At 36.7% G+C, this 20,630-nt stretch overlaps 1 protein-coding gene across 1 annotated transcript; it reads right to left on the bottom strand.

The window, feature by feature from the left end:
- Window positions 1–5,729: 5,729 nt before the first annotated feature.
- LOC134649127 (uncharacterized) lies at window positions 5,730–14,269 on the bottom strand. The gene is made up of 3 exons (XM_063503843.1): window positions 14,153–14,269; window positions 13,448–13,661; window positions 5,730–7,636 (listed from the first exon to the last, which is right to left on the bottom strand). The coding sequence occupies exons 1-3, from the start codon at window positions 14,212–14,214 to the stop codon at window positions 5,804–5,806; spliced, it is 2,109 nt and encodes a 702-aa protein (XP_063359913.1). The 5' UTR covers window positions 14,215–14,269; the 3' UTR covers window positions 5,730–5,803.
- Window positions 14,270–20,630: the final 6,361 nt, after the last annotated feature.

Genomic DNA, 20,630 nt, shown 5'->3' with positions numbered 1-20,630 from the left:
CGTTAGTCTGGAGCAAACTTGAGGCCGCATCAGTCGTTTGAAAAAAGTCTTTCTACCTTCCTAACCCATATTCCCATTCCATATTCCATTTTCGTATAGGTATACGAAATAAGTTCATGATAAAATGTGATCGAGCATGTTACAGGTCATAATGCTACAGAAAGCTATATCAAGGGAAATATTGTCGGTCGGGGTGTTAGCATGAGCCCTGCGGGAGCTTTAGGTACCTATTGACATAAATACGCTAACCGACTCTTTCTTCACCATAAAATAAATATTCCGTTTTTTTATAAATATAAATTTAATTCTATACATTTTCTTTCATATATTTTTTCTTTGAGGACGAGGCCACCGCTTTTCAACCCACCTACGGAACCTCTGCTAACGTTTTGGAGGTTTAATGTTACAACTTTCTGAATCACCCTTCTGGCCCGTAGACCATAACAATATGTACTAGAGAACCCTATATGGACTGTATTTTTCTAGTGTATCAACAAAACTGCTAATAATATAATTTTTCTGTAATATATATAAAAATATTTTACATAGTGTAATTAATGTCCTGTGTATATTATTCTGAGGCAAAAATGATATTAATCTACAACTATGCAACTAGCTAGAATTTGTAACTCAACAAATTATTGGGATCTAACATTTACTATCTAATTAACTATTAGAACGGCCGAACTAAATTATTTCATCAACACGCAAATAATTTTAGCACGGCAAAATTAAAATTAAATACGACATGTAGTTAGTCGAAAACTAACATACGCGTTCTATATTAAGAACTAGGACTAGTTTTCTCTTTTTGTTTACATTAGTGGGAAAGGGACAGTTACAGTTTTCGCTGTACTAAATTTGGAGGTTAGATTTATTCAGCGGGTGCAGAAGTAACGCTTCAATGCGCAAGCGCGCGTTGGCTTTTGGCATGCGTGCACGCTGGTCGCGCCATATGCAATTAATGTCTGATGCGCTCGCGTCCCAGCCACTTGTACAGGTGTTCCGCAATTAATAGCACGTCTATGTGCATACCTGAGTAATGTGTATAGTTACAAGGTGCAGACATACGTCTAGGTTAGGGTTACGTTGCTCAAAGAAAGTGAAGGGTAAAGGAAGCAATATAAAAATGCTACTATGAAATTTGAAGCGAGTTAAATATTTTTAGGCACCGAATTCACGTGTTTGTTATATACCTACAGAAAGCGAGTAGGTATACAATCGTTAAGATTCTAAATGCTCTTACTTAAAGGCATACATGGCACATTTTATCTTATTTATGATTAGCAGGAGCAAAAGAAAACACTGGGAATGTGGATGTATTTCAAACATTTCACACACCTGAATTGAATCCATAATTGTAAATAAAATTACTCGTATAATTTAAAAAAACTGTAGCCCTTAAAATCAACCTCTTTTGTACAAAATGTCGTTTGCAAAAATTTCCTGTTGTGACCGTCTGTAATTGAAAAAAAGACTTCAGACCGTATGAGTCAAAGTTTGAGCTCTTTTAACTTGGAAGCACTGGAAGACAGCCGTGACTTCCATATAACTTTGTAATATTCTTTAAACTAAGCTAAATGACAAACAAATTTGGGACATTAGATATGGACTTAGTATCTATTTAGTACCTACTGAGGTACGAAGATTCTAATGTCAATCAATGGATTTTGCTTTAGGCAAACAACGATCTTGCAACTTGTAGATATATTAAACGCGTCGGTTGATATCACACAAATCATTATAAACTATAATGGTTGACTGGTAGAGAGTGCCTTATGGCATTAAGTCCGCCATTTGTACTTTCTTCTATTGTGCAATAAAGGTTAAATAAATATAATTGAGCTTGTTTGTGGGAAACTGGACGTATAAATCTTAAATATTTTTTGGCGAATAAAACTCTCTGGGACATTTAAAAGAAACATCCAATGTTAAAGTTTAAATGCTTTCAAGATAAAGCAGGGATTTAAAAATATAAATGCTAAAATAAAACACAGCTTTCGGAGCAATCCCTCTTTTAATTAATGTCCGTAGTGTTTTCTGTTGGGCGATCGGAATCTCTCGGTTTTCTTTTATCTATAGGTATCCTTTTTTACAAGCTTTTATTTAACTTGCAATGTTTGTATACGTATGTATCTCCTAAGCTAAATTAGACCCACTTCTCATTATTCGATTGCGCTGAAACTTCGCATATTTACATATGAGTAGGTATTTACAGTTTGTGTGTCAATGCAATATTATGGTACTTACTTGCTATCGAGCTGATCTAATGATTGACACAGGAGGTGGCTATAGGAACTCTATGATAAAACAACGCAACCTAATTTGTGTTTGGGTTTTTTAGAAATGTCTCGATGAGTGTTAGTAGCCCGTTGAAAGAAAAGTACAGCCAGCGGTAAAAGCTTGGCTGTTTTTTTAACCAAAACTTATTTTACAAAGGAACTTTAAACAATACTAAAATATTTTCCAGTGGTCCAGAAAAGAGCTACCAAAATCATAAAGTAATGTATCAACTTGACGTCAAGTTTAGTCATCTATCCAACATGATAAGTGATAACGATCAAGGGTATTCAGTTGAGGCTATCAGTGATTTATTGCTTATCCGTTACCGTAATTTACATGATTGTGAAATTATATATTTATACATAGGTAAAGAAAAACATTTTTTATATAAGTACAATTAATACCTTAGGTAGATCATTTTCAACTATTCTCATGATCAAAGTTTCCTATATCCTAATCCACGTAAGCTAATATAATAATATCTAAACACACTTCACATTACTTCACATCGGTAATATTAATAGGATAAAATCAAACACAATATCATGAAATAGACAAACTATACTAATAATAAAATATACAATAATTGTAGCGGAATTGTAACCTATATGATATTTTGAATTTCGTAACAGTAAGTACCTACGTATAATTGGTCACATAATACCAAAGCTTTTAAAGCGCTGATTTTTTTTCCGTGAAATCAAATTTTTATCGGAATTACAAAAGCATTGCATTGTCAATGTACGATTAAACCCACATCACGTGTCCACGTAATCGCATCGTACACGCATTTCTCATTAGCGATAAACATTAGCGGTGCTTTATCTGCCAACCCTAGCAATGTCACTGCCAAGTGCATTGTTCTAGCCTCGCCGGAAGGTAGGGCTGCCAATTATAATACAGCCGGTTTCGTACTATTGTTAGCGCCATTGTACTTGTTAAGAATATTTATTTTTGGCATATATTGATAAGCGGTTGTAAATGATCATAATCATTGTGTCCACTTCCTGTGTTATTTTTATAAACAACTGAAACACTTTCATTGAAACTTCATTGTGCATAACAGCCAATAGCATTAAGATTCAATCTTTATCAACTCTTACATTGCTTCTGGCAAACAATTTAAATTTTATCTTTTTTTTTTTAAGTTTACATTGTTTCTTACAATTTTATAATACTGTCAAGCAGCTCTGATTATGAAAATCGAAGAACACTACATATACTTATATGTATAATAAATAATTTATATCCACATCGTGATATGCCTGGCCCAATCTTAGGCATCATGATGTATCGCCATTTTATGATAATTATGACTAGAAATTTCATAATTTGGTGGATGTTACGATCTGCCGCCGACATAAAATAAGCGCGGTATACTCTTGCGGGCGCAGCATGGTTCCATTTTTATCGCCTGTCACTATGCCCGTCATTCTCGTACTTACATACTTGTTAGAACGTGACAAGCATGGTGACAAGCGATAAAAATGCGACCGTGCTACCGCCGTTGGACACCCACGCGGATAGTCACCACCACCAAGCAAGAAAGATGGATTAAATTTAAAAATATAAATTATATTTTAATTTCAAACACATATTATAAAACAACGTAGCTTAAGGTGAAGAATAGGTAGACGTAACAAAGACAAAGAAATTAAAAATATAATAGTAAGTGCCATTTTAATTATTTATTATACCTACTTACTAACTTACAACAAAAATGTATCTACATAGTTACAACAACACTATTAGACGAATTTTAAAACTATCCTATGTACGATCCCCGGGCCTCAAACTATCTCCCGTACTGAATTTCATCTAAATCGGTTCAGCGGTTAAGCGTGAACAGGTAACAGACAGTCAGAGTTACCTACTTTCACATATTTATATTTTATAATTTTATAATATTAGTACTTAGGGATAAATTAGGTCATAAGCTGTTAGTTTCTAGTGAGATAGAATTGGCAGCTTAACATTGTTTACATTGCTAATTTTCGTTGAACAGCACGTATTTCTAATCTAAAATAATGAAAATCACTTGAACGAAACGCAAAATATAATAAGTTACAATAAGCCTTTTGAAATGTCTTACGTCTCTCTACTTTCTTAAAATACGAGTAGGTTCTCTCATTTTTAGGGTTCCGTAGCCAAATGGCAAAAAACGGAACCCTTATGGATTCGTCATGTCTGTCTGTCTGTCTGTCCGTCTGTCCGTCCGTATGTCACAGCCACTTTTTTCCGAAACTGTAAGAACTATACTGTTGAAACTTGGTAAGTAGATGTATTCTGTGAACCGCATTAAGATTTTCACACAAAAATAAAAAAAAAAACAATAAATTTTGGGGGTTCCCCATACTTAGAACTGAAACTCAAATTTTTTTTTCATCAAACCCCACACGTATGGGTATCTATGGATAGGTCTTCAAAAATGATATTGAGGTTTCTAGTATCATTTTTTTCTAAACTGAATAGTTTGCGCGAGAGACACTTCCAAATTGGTAAAATGTGTCCCCCCTGTAACTTCTAAAATAAGAGAATGATAAAATTAAAAAAAATATATGATGTACATTACCGTGCAAACTTCCACCGAAAATTGGTTTGAACAAGATCTAGTAAGTAGTTTTTTTTTATACGTCATAAATCCCCTAAATACGGAACCCTTCATGGGCGAGTCCGACTCGCACTTGGCCGCTTTTTTATTGTCTAAGATAACTAGAGAGAGAACGGCCACGTTATATTGTTTGTAGTGAATTCAAATTGATGTCAGAAGCAGCTGTGTACGATTGATTCACGATGCATGCGCTTACGCCGGCCCGGTCACCTCGTCTCGTGACACATTGTCCAAATAAATATGCTGCGGAACATCTGCGCTTAGCATTCTACTCAAAATAGACTTACCATTATTACTAATAAATTAAATATTAACATGAATATTTACTATTTAGTGGAGGGCCGTTAATCTTACAAATATAAAAACTCAGAAACCCGAGTTTTCTGAACGGATTATTGTCATTTTTTTTTGCATTGTTACAAGTTTGCCCACAAATTATGGCCAGTTACAAAAAAATATATGGTTGTCTGTAAAGTTGGTTTACGGAATTTTGCGTGATAACGTCATAAGAAAACATTGTTACGTGTGTTACCATGGAGATCTGTCCACAACGTGACACTTGCATGCTACCGGTGTTCATCGATTTATAAGACGTTATCACGTCAAAAATGGGTAATTTGTATAGAGTAATTTCAAAATGGTCCGAGTACGCTGAAATTAGGCATACTGGCACAAAAAATATCTACGAATTTTTTTTTACATCATAGATGGCGGCGATTATGGCCAAATCAATTTCCATGTAATATTGCCTGGGAGGCCAAATACCGACCTCGATGAGGGGCCAAAAGCCCAGAACCTTCATCGTGAGCGGCTTTTGCAAAAGGTTTCACGTATATCTGTTCCGAATAGGTACTCTGGTTCCGGTGATGAAAATTTACGGCACTCCAATATAGCTCTATAATAAGGAAATCAAGAAACACTGACATGTTCATATTCTAAATTCTGACTAAACGGATCACTGATGCTAACGATTGGCGAATCATCCTCAATTGAGTAATACAAGTGATCGCTATTACTTGACAATGACATCACTTCGGAGCTGATAATGGATACCGTAGCATAATGGCTGTCAAATCGTTCATTAGCATGTTTCAAGCGCCAATCCGCTAGTTGCTCTTCAGTTGGGTGTAGTGCGGAAATATAGCTTGGAGCGATACTATGGCAACTTCTCACGGAACCCGAACGCATGAAATCATGATGTAAAGATGTCTGTATGTCTGTAAAATCTTTGGAATTATTCAAGAAAGTATTGCTTTGAACTCCACGTAAAGGTACCTTCGGTGGCAATACCAATGCATCCACCGTTTTATGCTTCACGAATAGCAGTCTTTTGCTTCCTTTCAATAGAAAGGGATATTTTCGAATAAGCATGTACAGTGTGAAAGCCCCACAGAACAGAGAAGCAACTGCTATTAAAGGAAATAATATTAATCTTGTTCTAAAATAAGAATGACTTGTGTTATTCGACGAAACATCAATACAATGAGAACTTTCTATAGTACCCGATTTAAGATCTACAGGGCAAAAAGTATAGTCATTATAAATATCTATATTATAAAGTCGAATTGTGTCTGGCAAGACGTTTACACAAAATACTTCATTCGCACATGAATTTCGATACCAAATAAGCCCATGACCTTCAGTTCTTGATAAACTTAACTCTAGCATTGTAAAATTGTCTCCTATAACAATTATAACCGGTTTGACCCATAAACTGTCTTTTGAAGTATTATAATAGTCAGTCACTGTAGAATTACCTTCAGAAAGAGAGTTGATGACGTTCACTGAGCAATGATAGTTGTGAAAAGGTGATATCACTTTTGACGTAGCGTCTAGAGAAGCTTTTGAGACGCACATAAATTTATCTATGCTCGATTCTTCATTTTCAACAATTTTACGTTGCATATCAACAGCAACTATTTGTTTTGGTTCATTTTCTTTGCAATCAGCAACAAATTCATAAAACGTTTTTCCTCGCACAGATTTGGGAGAGTTGCAAATCGGATCTACCAATAGTATAGCGAGCGCTGTTAATCGTCTTAATTCCCTGTCCGAGCAATCACAATGCCACCAATTTTCTACCAGATTTAATCTAACTTTTGGCGTGGAAAATGACGTCATGACATTAAATAGACCCGGTTCTATGCGGTTTAGGAAATTATTATTTAAATTTAAATATTCCAATTTAATCAGATTATCAAATGTTCCCGGTTCTATATAAGAGATTCTATTGGAAGCGAGGTATAGTGACTTGCAATTCTTCAATCTGGTAAAGCTTGTGTTTCCTAAATTAGCACCGAAGTCGTTGCTTGATAAATCCACCCAGGTTAGCATAGAAAAACTCGCTAATTGAGAGGACCCTGTAAGATTTTCCGGATTCCAATAGCCACTTTCAACTACTGTTAATGTTGATAAAGATTGGCTCACTGCAGACAGAAAATTTTCTTGCATGTCAATAATATTGCATTTCTTTATAAAAATGTTTTCTAAGTTTGCGAGTCCTAGCAATGCGTGTTGACTCCACGATGTGATGGTTATTTCTTGTAATGACAGTAGTCTCAAATTTCTTGCGAAGGCAGCAGAGAAGACATTCTGTGGGATGTGATGAAGGTTTCCGCCTATAATACCGATTTCGACCACCACGGGCCGTAGTCTTGTGAGCCAGTTCTGTGGCAGTGATTCATTATTAAAACGGGGCTCCATTAAAGTCAAAAATACTCTGTGACAATTCTCCCCTGCAGCCTGTAAAAAATAACTTTGTGTTATTAAAAAAACACGTTTATAAATGAAGTGAATTTATTTATATCTAGACACGCGGTAGCGTGTCCAGCCAAGTTCAAAGAAAAAGGAACTGGCGACGCAGCAACCGTGTGTAATATTACACGAACCATTTCGAGCTACTTTTGACCCCTTCACAACTTGAAACCTACTTAACCCACACACATGAAATTTGGCACATGTATTCAAGTCCCATAGCTTGTACAAAATACAAAATTTCATAAACATAGCTCAAACAGTTATTGATAAATTAACGTTTAAAAACCGGCATTTTTGTGACTGACTGACATATAGATCAAAAACCTGACCCACTTCCAGATGACCTAGAAACTTGAAATTTGGCATCAAGGCAGACTATTAGGTGTATATAGAGGGAAAAATCTGAAAACTGGAAATTATTGATATTTCGATGGAAAAAAATAATAATAATAATAATGAAGGATTTGGGACTAGGTTGCCGGCTCCGGAGTGGGGGTGAAGTCATTTCTCACCTTCTGTACATGGATGACCTCAAATTATTTGCACCAAATAGCCGAGACTTGTTGGAGCTACTGAAAACCACCGACGTCTTCAGTAGTGCCATCAACATGGAGTTTGGTGTCGATAAATGTGCGGTTATGCATGTACAGCGGGGGAGGGTTGTAAATTCAACAAATTTACAACCTTCTGAGACAATGTCTTTCAGATCTATCTCTGAGTCAGAAACCTATAAATACCTTGGTATGTCACAGTCGTTGGGTATTGAGGACGAGGGTATTAGACGGTCGGTGAAGGAGCGCTTTTTCAGTCGGCTCACAAAAGTCCTTAACAGTCTTTTGTCAGGAGGCAACAAAGTGCGCGCCTTCAACGCCTGGGTAATGCCCCTGCTCATATACTCCTTTGGCATACTAAGGTGGACTCAGACCGAGCTGGATGCCCTGGATCGGAGGGTCCGATCACTGCTCACCGCGCATCGCATGCTACACCCACGCTCGTCAGTTATGAGATTGTACATCCCACGGAAATGTGGAGGCCGAGGCTTCCTAAACGCCAAGGATCTCCACAACCGCGAGGTGTACAATCTCAGGAATTATTTCCTTAACAACGACTGTGGGATGCATCGTGATGTGGTGGCAGTAGACAGGAACCTCACGCCGCTCTCCTTGGCAAACGAGAACTGGCGCAAACCTGTGGTACTAAGTACTGCGGATCGCAAGGCGGCATGGGAGAGTAAGGTGCTACACGGGCGGTTCTACAAGGCCCTCACGGGACCCGATGTGGACCTGCTCGCGTCGGTGAACTGGTTACGATTCGGGGACCTCTTCGGAGAAACCGAGGGTTTTGCCTGTGCAATTGCGGACGAAGTAATGATGACGAACAACTATCGGAAATATATCCTGAAGGACGGTACGGTCGACATTTGTCGGGCATGCCGTCGTCCCGGAGAGTCACTCAGGCATATCATTTCCGGTTGTTCTCATCTTGCGAACGGCGAGTACTTGCACAGACATAATCTCGTAGCCAGGATTATACACCAGCAGCTTGCTCTTCTATACGGCCTTGTGAACCGCGAAGTACCGTACTACAAGTATTCACCTGCGCCAGTTCTCGAGAATGGTCGTGCCACGCTCTATTGGGATCGATCTGTCATCACTGACAGGACTATTGTAGCCAATAAGCCTGACATTGTGATAATAGATCGATCGCAACGCCGGGCCGTGCTCGTTGACATCACCATCCCCCATGATGAGAATCTCGTGAGAGCCGAGAAGGACAAGTCCAGCAAGTACCTAGACTTGGCTCACGAGATAACCGCCATGTGGGATGTTGATTCGACGATCATTGTCCCGATAGTCGTTTCAGTGAACGGTCTAATAGCGAAGAGTCTCGACCAACATCTTGAGAGACTCTCGCTAGGTGGTTGGATCAAGGGTCAGATGCAGAAGGCGGTGATCTTGGACACGGCGCGGATAGTCCGCCGGTTCCTCTCTCTGCAACCCTGACCACCGGCAGCTTGGGCCTTGCCCCGCTGCTGGCGGCACCCTAGGTTAGGTTTTTTATAATATGTTTATAAGTATTTTGTATTGTTTTTGTAAGTGTTTTTGTATTTTATTTTTATATCCATATTATAAAATAACCTAACTTAAGACCAAAAATAAATAAAGAGAATAATAATAATAATAACGGCCTTGTGGACCGCGAAGTACCGTACTACAAGTATTCACCTGCGCAAGTTCTCGAGAATGGTCGTGCCACGCTCTATTGGGATCGATCTATCATCACTGACAGGACTATTGTAGCCAATAAGCCTGACATTGTGATAATAGATCGATCACAGCGCCGGGCCGTGCTCGTTGACATCACCATCCCCCATGATGAGAATCTCGTGAAAGCCGAGAAGGACAAGTCTAGTAAGTACCTAGACTTGGCTCACGAGATAACCGCCATGTGGGATGTTGATTCGACGATCATTGTCCCGATAGTTGTTTCAGCGAACGGTCTAATAGCGAAGAGTCTCGACCAACATCTTGAGAGACTCTCGCTAGGTGGTTGGATCAAGGGTCAGATGCAGAAGGCGGTGATCTTGGACACGGCGCGGATAGTCCGCCGGTTCCTCTCTCTGCAGCCCTGACCACCGGCAGCTTGGGCCTTGCCCCGCTGCTGGCGGCGCCCTAGGTTAGGTTTTTTATAATATGTTTATAAGTTTTTGAATTGTTTTTGTAAATGCTTTTGTATTTTATTTTTATATCCATATTATAAACAACCTAACTTGTGATGAAAAATAAATAGAGAGAATAATAATAATAATATTCTTTATTGTGCACAATGAAAACATGATTAAATACAGCAAATTAACATAAAACTAAGCAACAACAGGCGGTCTTATCGCTAAAAAGCGATCTCTTCCAGACAACCTTCAGGTAGTAGACATTTTCGACGGGAAGAAATATGTATAAGGGTAGCAAATATAAATGGACAGCCAGAACAGGAAAAAAACAAAATCAGCACAACTAAATATATAACAATATGATTACATACATTAATGCGATATATACATAAATAAATAAATAAATAAATACATATATACATAAATAAATAAATACATACATACATAAATATATCACACAACACAGAATCAGACAGACAGACAGAATGTAATTATTAACGAGTTTGAGGAAGGGACAGATAGTGAGTTTTGAGTTGAGCCTTAAAAATGGGAAGCGATTTAGCATGTCTTAGCTCAGACGGCAGAGCATTCCACAACCGAATTGCTTGGAAGGTAAAAGAATCGTTATAGAATTTAGAAGAAGAAGAAATTTGGGCAAGCAGATAGTTCTGGGAGCATCTTAAAGAAGAGAGGTATTTGAATCGCTCCTTCAGGTAGATAGGGGTAGAGGGGTTGAAGAGAATACCGTACAGGTGAGCAAGAATGTGAGAATTGCGTCGCAAACGTATGGGGAGCCACTTGAGCTCCGAACGGTAATAGGAGACGTGGTCATATTTTCGCAAGCCATAAATGAACCGGATGCATAGATTTTGAAGACGTTCGAGTTTATTTAGTTGCTCTACAGAAAGATCGGGATAGCTGATATCCGCATAATCTAAAATGGGGAGAAGCAGAGCATGAGCAAGCGCAATTTTGGTAGCGAGCGGCAGAAAGTTACGAAGCCGCCGTAGGGATCCTACAGCAGCAAACATTTTCCTACTAACCTCATTGATCTGGGGAATCCAAGATAGAGTACGGTCCATAATTATACCTAAATTTTTAACTTGAAAAGAATAAGGAATCTGTGTGCCGTTAAATAAAATCGTTGGTAAATTAGAAAAATCTATTCGGGAGATTAATTTTGAACTACCTATAATTATTGCTTGCGTTTTAGATGGATTGATGATGAGACCATAGCGATGACTCCAGTCTAAGATGTTTTCTAAATCATTATTTGTAGTATTAATAACGGATGGAAGAATACGTACGTATAAATAATTAATACGTATAGACCAAAAACCTAACCCACTTCTAGATGACTTAGAAACTTGATATTTGGCATCAAGGTAGACTATTAGGTGCATATAGAGGGAAAAATCTAAAAACTGGAAATTATTGATGTTTCGATGGAAATAAAATAATTAATACTTATAGACCAAAAACCTAACCCACTTCTAGATGACTTAGAAACTTGATATTTGGCATGAAGGTAGACTATTAGGTGCATATAGAGGGAAAAATCGGATAACTGGAAATTATTGATATTTCGATGGAAAAAAAAATTAATACGTATAGACCAAAAACCTAACCCACTTCTAGATGACATAGAAACTTGATATTTGGCATCAAGGTAAACTATTAGGTGCATATAGAGGGAAAAATCTAAAAACTGGAAATTATTGATATTTCCATGGAAAAAAAAATTAATACTTAAAGACCAAAAACCTAACCCACTTCTAGATGACTTAGAAACTTGATATTTGGCATCAAGGCAGACTATTAGGTGTATATAGAGGGAAAAATCTGAAAACTGGAAATTATTGATATTTTGATGGAAAATAAATAATTAATACCTAAAGACCAAAAACCTAACCCACTTCTAGATTACTTAGAAACTTGATATTTGGCATCAAGGTAGACTATTAGGTGCAAATAGAGGGAAAAATCTGAAAACTGGAAATTATTGATATTTCGATGGAAAAAAAATTATTAATACTTATAGACCAAAAACCTAACCCACTTCTAGATCACTTACAAACTTGATATTTGGCATGAAGGTAGACTATTAGGCGTATACTGAAAACTGAAACTTTTTGACAATTAACCGCGCGTCAGCGAGGGTCTCCTTTTCAGCTTAGGCAAACTGCTTTCATGATGAATACTATAGTAATTTTTTGTACAAAAAGTAATGATATCCCAACAAAAACATAAATGTGAAATGAGAGCCAAGTTCAATATTAAGAATATGTGTCGTTATTGACTCGCCGACAAAATAATTGAGATCTATATGGGTGCCAAGTTCTGTGCTGTGTAGAAAATCCTGAAATTATAAAGAATTTGTCTTGGCTAATTTTTAAAAACAAACCCAATTTTTGAAAAAAGTAACATAGATCAATATATATTACTTATATGCCTATACGTAAAAACTAGCGTAGAAAATCCTGAAATTATAAAGGATTTGTCTTGGCTAGTTTTTAAAAACAAACCAAATTTTTGAAAAAGTAACATAGATAAATATATATTACTTATAGGCCTATACGTAAAAACTAGCCAAGACAAATCCTTTATAATTTCAGGATTTTCTACACAGCACAGAACTTGGCACCCATATAGATCTCAATTATTTTGTCGGCGAGTCAATAACGACACATATTCTTAATATTGAACTTGGCTCTCATTTCACATTTATGTTTTTGTTGGGATATACTATTTAAGGTAGAGTAAATCGTCTACCCAGAAAAAACTAGTGGCTCTATTGTGAGCTACAGCTCTACAGACCTCGCGAACCCCCGAGGAAATTTGGAAAATAATCCAAAAAATGAATTGAAAAATAAAATAATTATCGAACCTGCTCACAAAATTTCACGAGAAGCAGGTGAAAAATGCGACCTTTGTAGAAAATTGCTGGTCAGTCGGAAAACCAGATATATGAAAGTAAGTGGTCAACAAGTGTTGAAATACCTACATTTATTTTTCAATTCCAAATTAGGCTTTTGTAATTATACGTCCATCAAAACTATCTCAAAGCACCTTTCATTTATTTGAATACTTTCGTTTAAATAAATAAAAAATCTCATACTATAACATACCACAATACCCAACACAATGTCGTCCTCATATTCCTCGTAAAATGGTGCCCCATGGCAGGTGACACGACAACCGGAGAGCTGACACCGTGACTCCGGTTTAGTTGTGGTAGTGTTAAACGCGACGATTAAGATCAAGATGAAGCTCGTGACGGTGAAGGCTCCGCATACGATGTGAGTGAAAACTTGGAGCCATCCGCGATTGCACGAAGTGTTCCTAAAATTTGAAACGTGTTTTAATTTTTGCGACAGAGACTCTCGAAAACTTTTTCTAAATGATTCCGCCGATTGAGTTAAAAAATAATAATATTTCTAGATGTGTCACCTAATAAGCAAAAGCAAACTGTACAACGACAAGCGATTTCATATGAATGTGACTTATCGGTTTTGTTGAACACTTTTCTAAGATTGCATTATGTAGTATACATAATGCAATCTTGTTATTCCTACTAAACATATTAATACATGATACATATTAGGCATAGACTCAAGATGTTTGTGGTTTTAAGTAAACTCTTGGCGACCAAAAATTAAGTGACATAAAGTATTAAGAGCCCATTAACGTGCACACTAGCGCCACTGCTAAATAATCGTGATTATTTAAATTTAACGAAAGATATTTTAAAAAGGGGGCAGCTACGTACTGTATCTTGTATTAAAGTACCTTTTGAATACATCAAACTAGTTTCTATGTTGCTGGATTCGTACCTTATAGCGGCTGTGATGTCTCTGCTAGTTTTTACAAAAATATTATTCTCCGCTACTTGCATTATACACGCGGAAATACCATGAATATTTATGGTGGAGGCTGGAAAGAATTTCTTAAAACATATATCTGGTTTAACCAATGGAGAACACTGACCGCATAGAAAGTTTGATCACACTGGGGTGTTATTACACATTTTGTTATCCGTGTCGAGATAAAGAGTACAATAAAGTTATATCAACCCATTAGCGGTCATGTAGGGATTAGGACGACACACAATAAAGTGATTGAACGACAAAATTTACACAGGAGGCTTATTATTAACGTAATAATGGGTTATAAATTTGATTTGGATTTATTCTGTATATGATCGGTCAGTACCAAAAGAGACATTTATTTGCCCAGAAACGTCCATAACCTGAGGGTCTGAATGGCCTGATACTATTTAAACTATTTAAATTTCGGACTCCTTCTATGGTTTCATTTTTTTTTTCAAATATTTATTTATCATTTGGCAATAGGTACACACTGATTAAATTTACACTTAAAATGTACAATTCTGCATAAACAAATTACAGTTTTTTTAATATAAGAATATATTTTCATTTTGAATATATTTGAAACAAATCAGGTATCAAACAGTAAAATATAATCTTAGACACACCAACCTACCAATATAAACTTGATTAGTTTGTAACTTTCTGGCCTAAGTTCGGTTCTCTGTAACAGGGTATCAAGTGATCAGAAGCATCTTAGTACAGTGTCTGAGATCAAACCCGAGGTGTCTGAGAAGTTCTCCTTTGTGCACGACCCCGGATAACCTGGACCCCGCGGCGGGGCAACAATGCGCGCCCTCTACTTTGAGTACAGGTCACAGAATAATTGCCAGACGGTGCATTTAAAGTACAGTCAGCATCAAAGTAACGAATCAGACTCAGAATAAACTCCTATGTAGCACAATTAGGCTGTAACAGATTCTTAGAACACTAACTGTAGCAATATATCTCTACTAGCTGTTGCCCGCGACTTCGTACGCGTGGATTTGTATATTGGTGGTTATAAATTCTACATTAGTTTAGAACATTATGCAGCAAAAGATAGCAGTAGGGACGGTTAATCATTTGTTAATTATTATACAACGCATGAGATTTGTCTTTCACAACCTGGCTACGAAGTTTCAAGCCCCTAACTGAATAAAATTGTTCTCGATAATCTCGATATAATCTCTCTCAACCCCCAGAAGATTTTCAAGTCCACTATTTAATAAAACCTACTACCTAACTACCTATTTACGAAGTTTGAAGTTCCTAGCTTTAAATAAAATTTGAACCCTCTACCAACTCTCAACCCCTGTTTAAACTTTTAGGGGATGAATTTTTAAAAACGCTGAAATTACTTTTCTCGTATTGTAATAATATGCCTTTATACAACGATTCAAGTCCCGCACTCCGATAAATATTTGGGTTCCATACAAATTTTCGACCCCCTTCACCACCTTGGGGGATGAATTATCAAAAACTCTGAAATTAGTTTTCTTTTCTCTTAATAAAATACCTTTTTACGAAGTTTCAAGTTCCTAGCTTTAAATAAAATTATAACCTATACAATTTAGATTTAAGTCTCGCACTCTCAAAAATATTTGATCTCCATACAAACTTTCAACCCCTTTTTCACCTCCTCGGGGGATGAATTTTTAAAAACGCTGAATAGTTTTTTTTGTTTTTTAATAAAATACCTTTTTACGAAGTTTCAAGTTCCTAGCTTTAAATAAAATTTGAACCCTATACAAACTTTCAACCCCTTTTGGACCCTCATAGGGTATGAATTTTTAAAAACGCTGAAATTACATTTCTCGTATTCTAATAATATGTCATTACACAAAGATTCAAGTCCCGTACTTACAAAATATATTGACCTCCATACAAATTTTCAACCCCTTTTTCACCACCTTAAATGTTGAATTTTGAAAAACGCTAACAATAGTTTTCTTCTCTTTTAATGAAATAACTTTTTACGAAGTTACAAATTCGTAGGTTAAAATAAAATATAAACCCTATACAATCTTTCAACCCCTTTTTAACCCTTTTAAGGGATGAATTTTTGAAAACGCTGAAATTACTTTTCTTGAGAATTAATAATATGACTTTATACAAAGATTCAAGTCCCGCAATCTAAAAAATATTTGATCTCCGTACAAACTTTCAACCCCTTTTTCACCAACTCGGGGGATGAATTTTTAAAAACGCTGAAATTAGTTTTCTTGTTTTTTAATTTAATACCTTTTTGCAAAGTTTCAAGGTCCTAGCTTAAAATAAAATTTGCACCCCAAGACAAAGTTTCATCCCCTTTTTTACCCCTAAGGTTGAATTTCCTAAAACGTAAAACGTCGCAATTACTTTTTTTTTGTAATCGGCTATTATGCCTTTCTAAGAAGTTTCAAAGTATTTGTAATGGATTCAAACTTTCAACCCCTTTTTAACCCTGTTAGGGGATGAATTTTCAAAAACGCTGAAATTACTTTTCCTGTCTTATAATAATATACCCATATACAAAGTTTAAAGTCACACACTCACAAAAATATTTGATCTCCATACAAACTTTCAACCTCTTTTACACCACCTTGGGGGATGAATTTTCGAAAACGCTGAAATTAGTTTTCTTATTTTTTAATATAATACATTTTTACAAAGTTTCAAATTCCTAACTTAAAATAAATCTTGAACCCCATACAACCTTTCATCCCCTTTTTAACCCTTTTAAGGGATGAATTTTTAAAAACGTCGAAATTACTTTTCTTGAGTTTTAATAATATGGCTTTATACAAAGACTCAAGTCCCGCACTCAATAATATTTGATCTCCGTACAAACCTTTAACCCCTTTTTCACCACCTCGGGGGATGAATTTTTAAAAACGCTGAAATTAGTTTTCTTGTTTTTTAATTTAATACCTTTTTGCAAAGTTTCAAGGTCCTAGCTTAAAATAAAATTTGCACCCCAAGACAAAGTTTCATCCCCTTTTTTACCTTCTTAGGGGTTGAATTTCCTAAAACGTCGCAATTACTTTTTTTTGTAATCGGCTATTATGCCTTTCTAAGAAGTTTCAAAGCATTTGTAATGGATTCAAACTTTGAACCCCTTTTTAACCCTGTTAGGGGATGAATTTTCAAAAACGCTGAAATTACTTTTCCTGTCTTATAATAATATACCCATGTACAAAGTTTAAAGTCACACACTCACAAAAATATTTGATCTCCATACAAACTTTCAACCCCTTTTTCACCACCTTGGGGGATGAATTTTCGAAAACGCTGAAATTAGTTTTCTTGTTTTTTAATATAATACATTTTCACAAAGTTTCAAATTTCTAGCTTAAACTAAAACTTGAACCCCATACAACCTTTCATCCCCTTTTTAACCCCCTTAGGGGTTGAATTTTTCAAAATCGCTTCTTATCTCTTGTACACTTTACAAATGCAACCTAGTGTGCAAATTTCAACTTTCTAGCTTTTGTAGTTTCGGCTCTGCGTTGATGAATCAGTCAGTCAGTCAGTCAGTCAGTCAGGACACTTGCATTTATATATATAGATTTGGGGGTTAGAAAGGAAAAATTGGTTTAGGAAACATTTATGTGTTTTTGTTGTGTAGTTGTGTCTCTTAATTACTTACATTTTAACAGACGCTACAATAATCATCCTCCTATAGTGTGCTTCTTACTGCTTATGTGTTCCACTTGAGTTTTACCACTTGAGTAAAACTTTAAGTGTTCGGAAAATTTCGGGCGGTTTCATCTGTTAAAGCTTTTTCTGCCTTTATCAACAATTCTAAATTCAAACGGTGCTTTCAACAGCGGGTTTACCGGCGAACGAAAACTACTAGATACTCAAACGCTGCACGCTGTCAAGCTTGACCACTGATGGATAATTTTAAGATATTCTTTGTTGTGGGTATTTAAGTAAAATTATTTTAGAACTAACATATGACATTAAGTTCGCCATAAGGTACTTTGGTAAAATGATATCATTTAATTTTTAAGTACTTATTGAATTTTTATGAAAATCCATCGTATATTTATAAATCAAAATTTAGATAAGGTTCAAACGTTTTTCTGATATCATCCTCTATTACACAGTGATTATCTCTTCGAGTAAATTGCAAACTCAACGAACGGGTGTAGCGTTTTTGTTTTTCCTTTCTTTTCCTCGAGCGTAATAGCCTTTAGGTGGAGCGAAGGTGGCCGGAGCTAAATAAATCAGTGACAAACCCTTCGTGTGAGGTAATAAACATGATTAAACATGAACTTGTTCTTTATGGAGCAGCCTGTGTATAAAACACTATCGTCTCGTAGTGTTCGTGATTTTAGAAAATGTATGCAACTATAATCTGATAGCAAAATACACTGTAGATTAATTTTATCCTTGTTATAATTACGGAAATCAATCGTTACAGTAAGTTCTTGACATATATTTGGTATTTTTTTACATTTGAACAAGCGAACAATCCTCTATTTAATACACAACTGGTTTCGGTGCTGTAATCCAGTAAGTAATTAAACCTTTTTTTGCAGCAAATGCAAAGCAGACTGAAAAACAAACATTCTCTTTTTAAATGTGTGCAATTAATCTACATCGACATTTTAGATATTTTAGATACGGCACAAATTCAGACCCACAAAACATTTCCTTTGCTTTATAGCATACCATACCATACCCAGGCGCCTCTTTAATCTCCGATCTCAGTTTAAACTTCTGTAGAACTATTTGCTTTATGCATGACTGTGGTGTCGCCATGGCGTCAGGGGCCCACTGATTAACAGTTCGCCGGACGGTATCGGCCTGTCAGTTAGAACAAAAAGTTGACAGTTCCGAACAACTGACAGGCCGATATCGTCCGGCGGACTGTTAATCAGTGGCCCCCTTAAGGTACGCACAAGATACCTGATAGTTCATATTGAAGCGGTTAAGGTTGGGAGGTTTAAATTAAAGTCCCAAACGCTTTATAACAAATAAATTTATTTAAAAAAATAACCCGAGCGGTGGTCGTGGTAGTGGTCCGTTAAATTTTAAATTAGCCTGTCTGATTTCACTGACGTAGGTGGGTACTCCCCTGACGTGGCAAGGTGGTCGTGCGAGCCCTGTGTTCGGACGCCGGGACGTCTCGGGAAGCGCCGAGGTCAGCTGGTGCGTGAAGCCGGGAAGCCTCTGGAGGGCCTCCTACTCTGCGGTCGGATCAGCAGGTCCCCCCTGCCGCCGTAGTTTTAAGCCGTCTAATTGCACCCTGGAATGTACATCGTCCAGCTTTATGTCCACGTATTAATTGGCCGCTCGGTATGAACCCCAACGATGACGCTAAGCAAGCAAGGGAGTAGCAAAAAGTAGATGGTGGGTGTTCATAACCAGAACGGAGTTACAGCGGTTAAGTGATATGGCAAGTAGGTACCAAAAGCAGAGTGCAAGATTATGAAATTAAATTACAATAATGGGGATCAACTAAAATGATAAAAATGCAATAAACTAAGCTTGTGAGCTAAGGCTATTAATAATCTGAAGTTAAATAACACGCTGGGCAAAATGTATGAGACGCCATGTTATAACGGTACTTTTACCGTTACGCCGCGACGCGGCGGCTAACAATACTTACTAGATAGGAATTATTTTAAAATACATGATACCGGCAAGGCACAATTAACATTAGGTACTGAAAATAAGCGTTTTAGCACAATAGAATTTAGCACACTAGATTCTTAAAACTAAGTAACGTTCAACACTTACCCAAACGGGGTGCGGGACGGGTAGTAATTAACTAGTATTGAAATCATTTGCTTATAGCAAATTTTAAAGATTTAGCTACACTTGGCTAGCATTGCCGATTTAAAAAAATATTATTTGGACTTGCGCCGGCGCGTGAGAGGACACGGCACACGGCCGTGAACGCGACCGGCAGCGTCTATCCCTAAAGACGATCGAGCGCAGAGTGGGGCGCGGAGTGATGGCCGGTGGTATAAGAAGGGTAAAACTGCTGACATCGCTGTTCGGCGGAAAGTACAGTCGCGCACAGAAATGTTATGTTAATTTCTTAATTTCACATTATTTTAAATAATACTTTTGATTTAGATGCCTATAGTAACGTGCATCGTTACAATATCTGTGAAATAGTATGAAGAATTTTTAAAAGCCATGTTATAAAACGTATTTATAATTCCTTCCGACTAAAACTAAAAAAACGACTTCATCACAAACTGCCTCGTATTTGGCGACCGCAGTAAATGAAGCGCTTTTTTCCACCCCAGAATGTACTCTTTTCACCAGACCATTTATTTTCTCGTGATGTTTAAATTACAGCCTATTGTTTGTTTTATGTTACAAGAGATATTTTATACGTGCCCTAGCATGTGTAATTGCAATATTCCGGCGTTTAATATGGGCCTGTTTAAATGAAAATATGTATTCTCTAGTTCTTTAAATGTAAGTTTAAAAAAATGCA

Source organism: Cydia amplana, chromosome 6 (assembly GCF_948474715.1).
Source record: "Cydia amplana chromosome 6, ilCydAmpl1.1, whole genome shotgun sequence".
NCBI lineage: Eukaryota > Metazoa > Arthropoda > Insecta > Lepidoptera > Tortricidae > Cydia > Cydia amplana.
This window is presented reverse-complemented; position numbering and strand designations above follow the sequence as displayed.